Source organism: Malus domestica, chromosome 15, assembly GCF_042453785.1.
Source record: "Malus domestica chromosome 15, GDT2T_hap1".
NCBI classification, from domain to species: Eukaryota; Viridiplantae; Streptophyta; class Magnoliopsida; order Rosales; family Rosaceae; genus Malus; species Malus domestica.
The window spans coordinates 16,923,134-16,937,292 of record NC_091675.1 but is presented as its reverse complement, the minus strand read 5'-3'; the positions used below and the strand labels follow the sequence as shown (position 1 = coordinate 16,937,292).

The following is a 14,159-nucleotide window of genomic DNA, read 5'->3' as shown; positions in this document are numbered from 1 at the left end:
GACTTAGAAATTTTAAGTTTTAATGATAAGGACAAAATAAAAGGTAAAATGAATAGTATTAGAATTAACTTTTTGGCATAAAAATATAATTTTTTATTAAAATAAACAGTATCATAAATTTTTCGTTAAAATTCCCTAAAAAAATAATGACGGACTAAAGCATGATCTCATTCGCTGGCCATCCCCCATAGGTTTTTGAGTTTTGTATTGTTTTATTAGCAGCTTGACTTGCATGTCAATTGTCAACAGATTTTATAGTCTTCTTCCCTTTGGAATTATTGACTTTCAATTTATTTGTGATATGATATCAGGCTTATAATTAATTAAAATACCCATATAAATTAGTCTCTATTTTTTTATCAAGTGGTTGAAAAGCCAGCTCTTAGATTGTTATAATTATTTTTCAATGGCAATACAATTTTATTCATAATTAACCAAATTAGGCACGGACATAGGACCTTACCGTGTCACGATGAGTGAGATATGAACATAAAAATATTACAAAATTATAGTAATGATCTCTCGATTAAAATTTAATTAGAGCAATAATTTCTTAACAAAAAATCTATAATTATTGGTCCCTTAATTAGGGGTGGGTTTGATTCCTTTCGGTTCGGTTTTTGGTCGAAACCGAAAACCAAACCGAAGTTACTATTCGGTTCGGTTCGGTTTGATTTTTCCTCGGTTTTTTTCGGTTTAGTTTTTTTCAGTTTCAGTTTTTTCCGGTTCGGTTCAGTTTTTTCCTTTTTAAAAAAAAAATTCTGCATATTGGTAAATTAGCCCAAAAGGGACTTGCCAATTTAGCCCAAAAGACCCAACAAATGGTAAAGGCCCAAGCCATAAAATACAAAAAAAAAAAAAAAAACTGGGCTTCCATTGAAGCACTCGCCGCCACCAACCAACCGATGCCTCACCGATTGCAACATCCAGCCATGAGCACCTGTCCGAACACAGCCAAACAGACGAGAACCAAGGGTTTTAATAAAGAGTAAATACCCAAAAACCAAAGATCTTTACCACATAGACAAATCCAAGAACAACATCAGCAAATTTTTGTTCAAAAATTCATCACTTAACCTCGAAAATAAACAATTGAGACTTGTTGGTTTATTCGGATACAAAATTATGAAATGAACTAATACTAATCTTCCATAAGAACAAGCAAAGTAAAAGTGAATGCATAAGCAAATTTCAGAAAAAACAAAGCAAAAACAGAACCAAACCTGCAATGCCGGCAAGGCTTACTTCACCGCGCCATCCAGCGTGTGCCGCGTGTTGATGAGCGCGCCTCTCTCCTCCGACCTCTGTTCCCTGTGCATAAGGAAGACGAGGCCCATGTGGTTCGCGGGACCTTCAAGAGCCACGAGGGCAAGGTCGTCCAGGTCCACCGCCGCAAATGGGTCATCCACATCGAGCGAATCACCCGCGAGAAGGTCAATGGCTCCACGGTGGGAGAGAGAGAGAGAGAGAGAAAGACAAAGAAGACAGAACTAGGAGTAGATGAAATGGGAGAGTAAATGGGGCAGCTAGGGTTTTGTGTTTGGAAATCTTATAATGAATTAAAGATCCAGAATCAGTATAAATATTTTACTAGTACAATTTTAGCAACAGAAAGCCTGTTGTCAAGTTGGCTGAAACAAACACTCTCAACCAAGAGGTAAGGAGTTCGAAACACCTTGCCTCTAGGTTTTGAGTATTTATATATGATTTATATAATTAATATATATTAAATAATTATATAAATCGGTTCGGTTTGGTTCACTTAGTTTGGTTCGGTTTTTTTCGGCTTCGGTTCGGTGTTCAGCTTGTTTTTTTTTCGGTTTTTTGAACCCATCCTTACGCTTAACTCCTCAAAACGTGCAATTATGATCATTTTCATCAACTCCGTCAAAATGAGTCATCTTAGAAGAATTATTGCTACAGTTGGGTTAAAGTTAATATACCATTGTTCCAATTGGGTTAAAGTTGAGGGACCAATTTCTCCAATTGGGTTAAATTTGAGGGATAATTTCTCCAATTTTTCTCATTTAGTCTCCTATATTTGCCCTTTAATTCAGTCTCATGTGCATGGCACGTGACTCATTTTAATGGAAGTTTTAACGGAGTTGACGAAAAAGATTATAACTGCATGTTTTGATAAGTAAATAGATCAATGGTCATGGATATTTAGTTGATAGATTATTACTCCAATTGAGTTAAAGTCTTTCACCATTGCTACAATTTTCTGAAAATATTATTTTCGTGACACGTAAATCATCAATACTACAATCCATAACATGTTTAGTTTAAGAGTGAGGTACTACATTATTACAAGTTATTATAAAGGGAACTTTAACGAAAAGCTCATGGTACTGTTCATTTTAACAAAAAATCACATTTTTACACTAAAAAGTCAATCTTGGTACCATTCACTTTACCATTTATTTTGTCTTTATCATTAAAACTCAAAGTTTTTAAGCCATTTTCTTTAGTTTTCCTTATTATAAGGGGTGTGATATCCACACACCCCATTTTACTTCTCATACATCTTTTTAATTTTCAACCGTCGGATCGGATGAATTGAAGAAAATCAATGGACATAAATTATCAAGGGGTGTATGTATAGCACACCCCTGTTATAAACCCAAGGAGTTTACCTAAGCCTTAAGAAGAATATGTGTTTTTACTGAAACTCGGTGATATTACTTGTCTTTAAGCACTTAGTACAATTGGTGTACCTTTCTTTTTTATTTATTTATTATTTTTAAAACATGTGTTCACATTATACAAGTGTTTTGCAAGTGATCATATATGTTTTTGAGTACATTGATATTTTTGCACTAAGAAGAGGGGGAGTTCGGCAAATATGCTCAATGGGCAGCCTAATTTGGTATCGAATTCGCCATTCACGAGATTCGAACCTAAGATCTCTCACTTTCAAGTGAAGAGAAATACTATCAGATTGTAGTACTGAGTGACATATATATGTTACTATATCAATCATAACAACTGACAAGAAGTGAAGAAAATGACATGTAAAAATTATTCTCTTTATTAGAACCAAGCCTAGAAATTAAAAGCCATCATGTGGGAAAATCAATTCTTTATGGGGGGCAAATGTGAAATTTAACCTCTCACAGTTTCTCTCTAGAAACCCAGATTTAAACCTTTTATTCGGCTTCAACTTTCAGTCGCCGACCCTTACTCTTGCTTGGGGTAGGTAGCAACCCGCTACTTCCTAATTTTTTCAGTCTCATTCTTCCCTCTTCTTCCCCTTCTTCTCCCCTTCCCTCATTTGCCTTTTTCTTCTTTTCCTCCCCCATTACTTCCTCTGCTCCACCCATTCCCTGCATCCATCTCTTCTTCTCATCTTTCCAGTCTCTTTCTTTTGTTTTATTCTTGATTCTTTCTGAGTTTATCTCAGTTTTTCCTGAGCTGGGTCTCAACTATCCCAGAGCTTGTTTTAGATCTAGGCTTCTTGCCACTTATCCGGCATCTTTTGCCTACTTTTACTGTTTTCTGTCTTTTAACTTTCTGTCATCCTTCCTCCTTAGTTGTGATCCCACCCCACCATGTACTCGGATAGGCGGGCTACAATTAGGAATGGGATACCAAATCCACTTCCCTCCTTCACTCCCTACCCTCCCTAAACGGCATACATATGCCATAACCCTATTGAGGCCAAGTGTTGGGTATTTTACATACCCCCTTAGCCTCATCCTCTACCCATATGATACTTTGTTTGTATATATTTGCAAGGGCTCGTGAAGGAGAATTGGATCTGGTGTCTACTTTCTCTGTTCGGAGTTTGGCCTACTCCGAGGACGTGACGGCAAAAACGACATAGTCTTTGTTGATGGAGATTAGGGTTTTTTTATTGTCTGTTTTCTGCTGCCTTCGGGTCTAAGCTTATGTGGGCCTCGTGTTGTACTACATAGTATTACGGTCTAATGATACTTATCTTCACTTGTAAATTAGAGGTTTGAGGTTTGATTTTAAATCATATTATTGCTAGCCTATTGTGAGGTTAAGCTCACCCATCTTTTTTAACATACATAATATCATTTGTTAAAAAAAAAGAGGGAACTGTTATTAGCACTCTAAAAATCTCATTTTACACTTCTCACAAATGTATTTTTCTAATTATAGAAAATTTGAAGTACCAAATGAGATTTTTGAAATGATAATAACAATTCCCAAAATAATAACCCCAAAACATAAAGTAATGGCTCGTGATTTTTCTAATATTTTCTAATTTATTTATTTTATTAGTATATCTGCAAAAACATTGCGAGGTAGGAACTGTAGGGAGGGCCTGGCCACAAAGAACACAAGAAACAGACAAAAACCCAGATGAGCAGCTGCTCTTCCATGGCTTCCCTTCTCATCCCACCTCCCACCCTTCCCCTCCAACTCAAGGTAAATTTTATTATATCACGCATTTTTCATTCTTCTTTTATTTATTTATGATTACGATTTAATTTTACTTTATTTAATTTGGGTTTTGTTTATTTGATCGATTGCAGGAAGATGGGATTAGAGTCAGCACTTTACTTACGAACCCATCATCTAAAATTGACCGGACCGGTCTGAGAAGTTGCAGGCGTCACGGACGGTGTTCTGTGGCGAAAGCTAAGGCGACCGTTGAAGAAGATGTACTGGAGAAGCAATCAGTCGGTGCTCAGGACAAAAATGGTAACTCTTCTTATTCTTTGGTCACTTTTATTTGATTGCCAAAAATTGTCTTCTAAGTTGGGTCTTGGAAATTTGGGAATTTGGTGTGACTGAGACTTGTAAAATGATAAAATCCATGGCAATAAAGATAAATTTTTTGTGATTGTTTGTTGTTTTAAGAAAAGATACGAAGTATTTGGTCTTAACGGAAAACTTGATGCAAAATCGAGCGTAGTTACGCTCTAAGGTTCATACAGCCGAATTTAGTAAGATAAAACTTTGTTGTTGTTGTTTATTGTTTTAAGAACTTCAATTTCGTGTTGCATCCCCAACCTCATGCCACTTAGTACTACAGTCTAGTGATATTCCTCTTTTCTTTGTAAGTGAGCGGTCTTAAGTTTGTTGGCGGGTTTGAACTACATTATTACTAGCCTATTGTAAGGCTAAACCCACCCCTCCCTGCGTAGAGAATATTGTTTGTTAAAAAAAAAAACCTTTAATTTCACGTTTGAGTTTCGGATGAACCATTTTAAGTTATTTTTTGTATGATCGTACAATGTTTTGAACAAGTTTCTAAAAAACGCTAGGCGCTAGTCGGGCGGTGGTTTAGCGCCTAGCGCCTAGGCGGATTTAGGTAATTTTTTTATATATTATATGAATTAATTAAATTTACTATATCAGATGTAAATAATTATTGAATAATATGTTATTTCTTATAGAAGAACATACATATGTGAATGTTTTATGTACATATCTAATATGCTTGCCTAGGAAAAAAAAACAAAATATTATCTAAATGATTTATAATTTATAATTTATATAACATTTATATACATATAATATACATCCCAAACTTTTAAAACTAAAAAAAAAAAACCCATGGGTGGTTTCATATTTAAAACCATCTGATGAGTGGGTGGTTTCATAATTAAAACCATCGGACTCTTTCACATCACCCAAGAACCCATCACCAGCTTTTGAATTTCGTTTCTTCTTCTTTACCCTTTCATAACCTAATCTTTTAGTCTCTCTTGGCACTCTCTTCCCTCATGCCTCATCTTCCCTCTTGCCTCATCTTCGTTCTTCTTCTTCGGCCTTTCACTTTCAGAACCTCAAAATTGGATCTCAAATCCAACTTGCGCCACCACCGATTGAAATGTTTAATACTCTCTCTCTCTCTTCCCTCATCTTCACAGAGACACAGAAATTCCCTGAAGCTCTGCTGCTATGTACGAGATCGGAAGTTGTAGATCCGGTTGTGAAAATTGCAGCGAGATTCAAACCGTCTAGACGGCCGCCTAGCACCACCTAGTGAGCGCCTAGGCGGCCGCCTAAGTCCTCCCCGCCTAATTGAATGTTTTGGTCTAAATCGAGTTGGAGCTCCGCCGCCCAGCGCCTAGGCGTTGCTTAGGCCGATTTTTAGAACACTGGTTTTGAATAAAACATCCTATTTAAACAAAAAGTGAACTTTAATTGCATGATGTGATATCGTTTCACACACTCTAATTTGCGTGCTTAACTCAATCTTTGGGACATGTTTGTTTTGAACACTGGTTGCCTCATTACATGAAAGGACCAACCTTTCTTATGTATCTACAAATCACAGTTTAACACATATGTTACAAAATACTCTAAAAGTTAGTTTGAAGCAGTGTGCTCCCTCTCCACTCTTTATTGTAGACTATGGCTCGAATCACAGAAAGACAAGTTTTTGTATGCGTGTCAAGTTTCAACTGTGATTTGTCTGTAAGGAGAAACGCATGTCGCTCATGTTACCCTAAATTAGATTTTCCTTGGTAGTGCTGCATATGCATTCTCTGATGCATCTTACTTGTTCATCTTTTGATTCTCATGCAGATTTTGGAGTTGTTAGTGTCCACCATGTCGGATTGCTGTGTGAAAACCTTGAAAGATCTCTCAGCTTTTACCAGAACATTTTGGGTAAAATTTTCAAAATTCTCATCTTTTACTTGCATATTAAAAGTACATGATTTGACATCATTGATGGATAAAAAAAAGCGTATACTGTCGATTTGCCCCCTAAACTTTCACCTAACTTTCGATTTCCCCCCTGAACTTTTCGATTGGAAAATTAAGGACCCAAATTAATTTTTTTAGCCAATTTACCCCCTACCGTTAGTTTTTCAAACATTCCATCCAAATTTCTGTTAAGTAAGACCATGTGCACAACATGTGAGGGTAGTTAAATCATTTCTCTTAAAAATGATTAAAAAACTGAAAATAATTTAAAAAAAAAACAACTTTCCCTCTATTTTTTCCCTCTAATTCCTTTCCTAAATTTTATTTTTCACTCATTCCTATGCATGAGAAATGACATATGGTGTTATTGTCTTCAAAAGTATCTAAGTTAGTCTTTTTCTTGAAGCATGTACTGCCATTTTTATTTTCTCTAACAAATTAATAATTTGACAAATCATAAAAAAAAAGCATATCATACCCACGCAGTTCCACAAAGCTTTACTTGCCTCCTCAAAGTACAATGTTTTCAACTAATAAATTAATTATAAAAGAGAAGAAAGTGCACAACTCAACTTAGAATCAAATGTTGGATATTTCAACTGCATTCTTGCACATTTAACACCATGAGCATTTGTCAAATTATTAATTTGTTAGAGAAAATAAAAATGGCAGTACATGCTTCAAGAAAAAGACTAACTTAGATACTTTTGAAGACAATAATACCATATGTCATTTCTCATGCATAGGAATGAGTGAAAAATAAAATTTAGGATAAGAATTAGAGGGAAAAAATAGAGGGAAAGTTTTTTTTTTTTTAAAATTATTTTTAGTTTTTTAATCATTTTTAAAAGTGAAATGATTTAACTACCCTCACATGTTGTACACATGGTCTCACTTAACAGAAATTTGGATGGAATGTTTGAAAAACTAACGGTAGGGGGCAAATTGGCTAAAAAAATTAGTTTAGGTCCTTAATTTTCCAATCGAAAAGTTTAGGGGGGAAATCGAAAGTTAGGTGAAAGTTTAGGGGGCAAATCGACAGTTTACTCTAAAAAAAAAATAGGGCTTGAAATAAATGAGGCAAGGCCACATGATAAGCTCCCCTACAGAGGTGCTTGGTTATGGGTTGGTTCAGAGATGATTCATCTCATGGAACTTCCAAATCCCGACCCTTTGACCGGAAGACCAACGCATGGAGGCCGCGACCGCCATACTTGTATTGCAATCCGGGATGTGTCTAAGCTGAAAGTAATCCTCGACGATGCTGGTAAGCTTTAGTTTTCCTCATCTGCAGTTCATATCATTTTCAATAACATGTCGGACGGATGTTGATCTATGGAAGGAATGTGGGCGACTTATACTGCTATCTGCTACTGCAGGTATCCCCTACACGCTGAGCAAGTCCGGGAGGCCGGCGATTTTCACTCGAGACCCGGATGCAAATGCTCTGGAGTTTACTCAAGTTTAATAGCTGAGAATTGCAGCATCCATATCGTAACCAGCTTTATATGTTGATCCCAGCTAATAGGGATTATAGACTGTGTACAGATTGTTTATACATTTGAAAGCTGATTGTTATATGGACTGTTGGCGTAAAAAGCTACACTATCAGATTATGATCATATAATAAAGTACTTAATTTGCAATGTTTGAATGGTTGGAGTAACTTGGTAAGTAGTCACAGCTTTTCTTTCTTCAAAGAGATGTATGAAGTTGCTGGTCGTCGGGGTCTTGGAATGGACGGTAGAGGAGTCCATGCCGCCATCTTCCAAGATCGAATTCTAGGTGGTTGTCACCCACAGGGAGTGGCGGCTAGAAAAAAGAAATTGCCTAGGTCGACGGGTAATTCGAGATCGTTCTAGGTGGTTGTCACCTAGCTCGTTTGGTTGTGCTTTTGAAAGAGTCAAAATCGTTTCCTAATGAGTAAAAGCGCTTTAGTTTTAAAAAATGATCGTTTGGCAAATACTTTAAAAGTACTTTTAGTTAAAAGTAGAAGCACTAATAAGCATTTTCTAAGAAGCACTTCCTAGGTGCTTCCTCCTAAAAGTGCTACGCATAGAAAACAAGGGAAGCACTTTGCTTCCTTTAATGATTTTTTTTTCAATTTCCGAATTATCCCTATTTTTTAATTTGCAAAGTCTAAAATGTCATTACACTTGGAAAAAAACATCAAAATTGCCATCACCAATTTTTCTAGGTTTGCACGTTAAAAACCTAGAAGTCTTTTTATTTTCATAATATTTTGGTGGCTAGAGAAGTGATCTTGGTCTCCATCTTTTCCTCTCCATCTTCCCCAAATCTCTCTGCATCTCCATCGCCTGAAATTCTTGTGGAGGTATGTTTGCTATTTCTTATCTTAAAATTTGTATGTAGTTTGTGAATTTGATTGTTGGTATGTATTTTTATCAAAATTGTTGTGATTTTTGAACTACACAAAAATAATTTTAGGGTATAGTGATCGTTCATTGACATTCCAATGCTATTTTCTGCATTTTTTTATACATTCTTCAGAGTCACTCTAGGTACGGGCGGGTGATCTAGTTTGTTGCTAGGTATCATTGTGAACATATATTTACAACTTAGTTTGCTTCGAAAATTAATTTGTAAATACTACATGAAAATTAATTTGTAAATACTACATGCATTTGAGCAAGTTAAATATTTCTAATCAGGTTATTGTTAGAGCGAAATTTCCTACGGGAAGAAATACCTCCACAGATTTGTTGTCCGCAATCCTCACGTTCGCCGAATCCTTCGTTAGAGGTGTCCTCGAATAGTCTTCCTCCATAGCTTGCCTGGGTGGGGTTGCAAGAGATACTCCGACGGTCAAGTTAGGCAATTGATTTTCTATTCTCTGGTTTCTCTCGAGTTCTCCTTACGTCCCTTGTTCTTTGGCACCTATCTTCCTCTCCCACTTCTCCTCCGTAGTGGGAGCAGTTATCTAGGCACGTTCCTCTTGCGTCTGTAGGGGTAGTTATCTAGACACATTTCCCTTGCGTCTGTAGGGGTAGTTATCTAGACATGTTTCCCTTGCGTTTGTATTTTTCTTGTGGGCTTTCCTCACAGTTTATCTTGCACAACACCTTCTCCTTAGATGATTGGTATTGGCCCATGAGTCGAAACCGAATTTTATCCTCCCACAATGCCCCCCTTTTCCTTTTTTTTTACCGTATGTAAAATAGGGGAAAACTGATTTTTTCGATCATGAGGCCTTGAAACTATATTCTTTAAGCCAAGCTAAAATCATTTCTTGCTAAGGCCAAATTTGTAGAAGTTATTTTTTCCAAAGGCCAAATTTACTGACGCCTAAACCATAATTTACGACCGCTGCATAACTTGTTAAGGCCGACAGAGATCTTTGCATGCTTTATGAACGCCAATTGACATCTTACCACGGTTTACGAAAGTGGACTAATATGATTTACGAACGAGGGTTGACACCTTGTTGTGAAAGTGGACTAATATATGATTTAAGAAAGTGGACCAACACTTTCGTGTGACTTACGAATGAGGATTTATGAAAGTGGACTGAACACATTCGTATGATTTACGAACGTGGATTTACGAAAGTGGACCACTTTCGTGTGACTTACGAATGAGGATTTACGAAAGTGGACTAACATATGATTTAAGAAAATGGACTGACACTTTCGTATGACTTACGAACGAGGATTTATGGACTGACATGATCTACAAAAGTTGAAAGTTGACACCTTTGTATGATTTACGAACAAGGATTTAGGAAAGTGGACTGACACTTTTGTTTGGCTCACGAATGAGGATTTACGAAAATTGACTGACATACATATATTTATGTATATTTATTATATAAATTTCTATCCCATCTTGTCTGCACACCTAGTTTGTTTCCTTCTCACACGTACGATCCACAATTCTGTTTCCTCCTCACACATAGCTGCACACCTAGCCTGCATGTCTGCATCTACACACACACACACACACACATATATATATATATATACACACGTGTGGCTCCAAAGCTTGGTTGTTCACCTGCACATAGTGTGCTTTATCTGCACGCCTAGTTTGCACATATATATCTACACACGCGCGCGCGTGCGCATATATATATATGTGTGTGTATGTATATGTGTGTATGTATATGTGTACACACATATCTGGACGCCTAGTTTGTACGTATATATATGTGTGTATGTATATATGTATATGTATATGTGTACACATATATCTGAACGCCTAGTTTGTACATATATATATATGTATATGTATACGTATATGTATATGTATATGTGCGCTCGCGCATATATATATATATGTGTATATGTATATGTATACACACATATCTGGACGCCTAGTTTGCACACATATATATGTATATGTATAAGTATATGTATATGTATATGTATATATGTGTGGCTCCAAAGCCTGGCTGTTCACCTGCACATAGTGTGTTTTATCTGCACGCCTAGTTTGCACATATAGGCTCACCGACCGACATTTACACACACATACGCATGTGCATATCTTTGCTCACCAACATGCGTATCTCTGTACACACTTTTTCGTACCTTTATATATATATCTCCCTCTCTCTCTTTCTCTCTCTCTCTCTATACACACACATATATACATATTAGTGTGTAATTACTTGGGCTCAACATATTTCATATCTCTAACTTTGGAACATGTGCTTCGGAACAAGCTTTTTTCTTTCGCTCTCGTTGTCAAATCTACGTCTCCCGTCACCTAGATGGTGACTACACATTGAAATATATATGAGAAAATGACACCTTACTTTCACGTCCTATCCCATCCATCAGGTTGTCTATAGCTTTTGTCCTCTAAATTGGAGTTTCATCTATCCTATAGGGTTGGAAATTTACATCCAAACTGCCCTCATTTCTCTTCTTATAAATTGAATTTCTCCAATCCTTGCTTTTCTTCACTTCATTTGCTCAGTTCTCCACCAAGTTTATGATTTCTCGTTTCAGATTGGCCTATTGGCTTACAAGTAATTTTTCCATTTCAAACTCCTCCTGTGGGAATCTTTCAAACATTCCACTTATGTTTATAGGTACAAATTCCTCTTCTTGTCTTCTCGAATCAATTTTGGCCGGCAAGTCTCCCATCCCGTTCCTCATGTTAGGACGTACACATTGGTCTAAATATGGAGTATCACCACACTTTGAAATCGTCAAGGTTAGTGACCAATGCCACGTTCCAGATGACATGCACATCAGCCCACTTCCCACCGGAGCCGACATGTACTCGGGCTCCGGTATCCCAATTCAATCTACCGTTTGTCTCTAGACCATTTGGGGACCATTAGTTTTCCACTCCACCCCATGATTCATCTCATCTTATTCTTCACAAATACTCACCCTATGCAACTGAACCCGAACTCTTACTTGGTTATGTCGACCTTCCTGGCATTGGGTCTGAAGCTAGGCGTATCCTTAGGTTTGAAAGACTTCCTCTATCTCTTCGACTTAACCACCATTAAGGGCGAAACTAGTTTCTTTAATTTTAAATCTAGGTATTGCAAGAAATTCTTGTCATTGGATCCCTCGAAAGACAGAGATTGGAAGAACCACCTTCTTCTGATTTTGGGGAACTGGAAGGCTCCCGAGCTGTCTCAACTATTTATCTATTCTACTTTTGGTCCTAAACCTGGTATATAAATTTACTTTTGCTATCAGTTTTTCAACAAATATGTAAACATAACTTACCATGAGTTTCTTTTGCAGCTTTATCGGATGGTCCCGAACAAATAATCTCCAAAGGTCAAAAGTGTTGGCTAAAGAAGTTTATGACGAAGAAAATATGGAGCTCTAGAGAAGTTGCCAGCACTCTTACTCAAATCATTTCTTTCCACAACTCTGTCATTTACTTCCCGTATTGCTTAGTCGATCGGTCGTTGCCCCCAGATCCCTTGCTTAAATCTATCTTCGTTCTTGATATTGAGCTTCAATTTAACATAGACTCTCCCATACTTATGACCGACTCCCAAACAGAGGGCTTAGAAGAAGGAGACAAAGGAGAAGAAGATGAGGAGACAGGGCAAACAGACACAGATTCTGACTCGAATTATTCTCCCATGATGGCTTCACCACCTTCTAACATTCCACTGCCCCGCTGCATTGCATCGCCTCATCGTGATCTTCCAGTGCCCAGAATTGCAGGCAGGTCAGATAAACGTCCTCTGGCAGATAGGCCCAAAAAGCCTAGGCGTGGTTCACCGACTATCTTTGGCACAACCCTTAGACCCATGCAATGGCAATCGGTTCCTCCCACATTCGGCTCGGCTAGTGGCGATGGTTCCAACAATTCATCTCAAGCTTGGAGGCCTGAATTCACAAAAAGAGATGGGAGTTTCGTCACCCTTGGCGATGATCTATGGGGTAATGCAAACGCCACTACTGCTGTGGTGAGAGGCTTACTCATCTTAATGATGCCAGTCGCTTTGAGGTAATGCTCGATGACGATGTCGACTCCTATGAATCTCATTGTCTTATGAAGGTATTCTCTCATTCTCTCATGTTTCATCATTTTTGTAACCTTTAACCCTACCGTTGTTTTCAGATGGCTCTACTTCAAAGGGAAAAATCAGATAGACTGGCTGCTAGGTTGGAATCCCTCAGCCTTAAACAGTAGCAGGTCAGAAAGTGTCAGGCTAGACTTTACGAATATGAGGAAGAGATCTCAGGTTTGAAGGGAGCTCGCGATGTTGTGACGTCTGAAGTACGCTGCACGAAGGAAGAGTTGGTTGAGGTCAAGCAAGCGAGGACCACTAAGCGTGAGATGAACATGCAACAAATACGCAAAAAGATGGCCTCTAGCTTCAGATTTAGTTGGGTACAAAGCCAGCAATGTCCGAAACATCGATTTGTAGCTGATTTTGACGTGTATAAGTGGTACGAGGGGATGGATCCTAAGGATCGGAGACCCTCAAACCAGCCTGCTTCTTCTGATCCTATCCTAAGCAGCGGGTTTAGGCTTTGGAGGCTTTCAATTCGGCTCTCGTTTTGGCGCTCAGTAACTCATGCAATCGCGTGATCTATTCTTATGGGCTAAAACCCTATTTGTGTTTGTGATCTATTCTCATGGGCTAAAACCCCATTTGTGTTTGTATTTACCGTATTTTACTTATTATATTTGTTTGTATTTTTGCGTAATTGTCGTTCGCAAGTTGGGCATTCGCCCTTCCATTGCCCCAACCCTTTATAGCTGTTTCTTTTGATTTTCAATTTTAACTGAATGTGATCAATATCATTTATCCTTAAATTTGAGTTTTCAAACGAGAGATTAACTTATCACAATAAGATACGATCATCTTAGATTTTGAATTCTTATTTCTAGCAACCTCGAATTGTCTATATATAAAGCGGTGTTTGAGAGCCAGTAGGTAGTATCTGGATCATATGGTTAACAATCGAAGAGTGAAGCTCAACTACCGGCTCTATGCTGATGTCCCAAAAAAAGGAAGCTCCTGGAAGGGTTATAGGAATGTTATCGAGCTATGTTATAATTCATCTTCTCGTTCG

General features: G+C 37.6%; 2 protein-coding genes across 2 annotated transcripts; both read left to right on the top strand.

The window, feature by feature from the left end:
- Positions 1-4,222: 4,222 nt before the first annotated feature.
- Positions 4,223-8,287, top strand: LOC103400832 (uncharacterized). Its single transcript, XM_008339511.4, has 5 exons — positions 4,223-4,398; positions 4,506-4,674; positions 6,511-6,594; positions 7,697-7,900; positions 8,013-8,287. The coding sequence occupies exons 1-5, from the start codon at positions 4,333-4,335 to the stop codon at positions 8,099-8,101; spliced, it is 612 nt and encodes a 203-aa protein (XP_008337733.1). The 5' UTR covers positions 4,223-4,332; the 3' UTR covers positions 8,102-8,287.
- A 4,021-nt stretch (positions 8,288-12,308) lies between these two features.
- Positions 12,309-13,832, top strand: LOC139192148 (uncharacterized). The gene is made up of 2 exons (XM_070813583.1): positions 12,309-13,083; positions 13,198-13,832. The coding sequence occupies exons 1-2, from the start codon at positions 12,425-12,427 to the stop codon at positions 13,325-13,327; spliced, it is 789 nt and encodes a 262-aa protein (XP_070669684.1). The 5' UTR covers positions 12,309-12,424; the 3' UTR covers positions 13,328-13,832.
- The last annotated feature ends 327 nt before the right edge of the window (positions 13,833-14,159 follow it).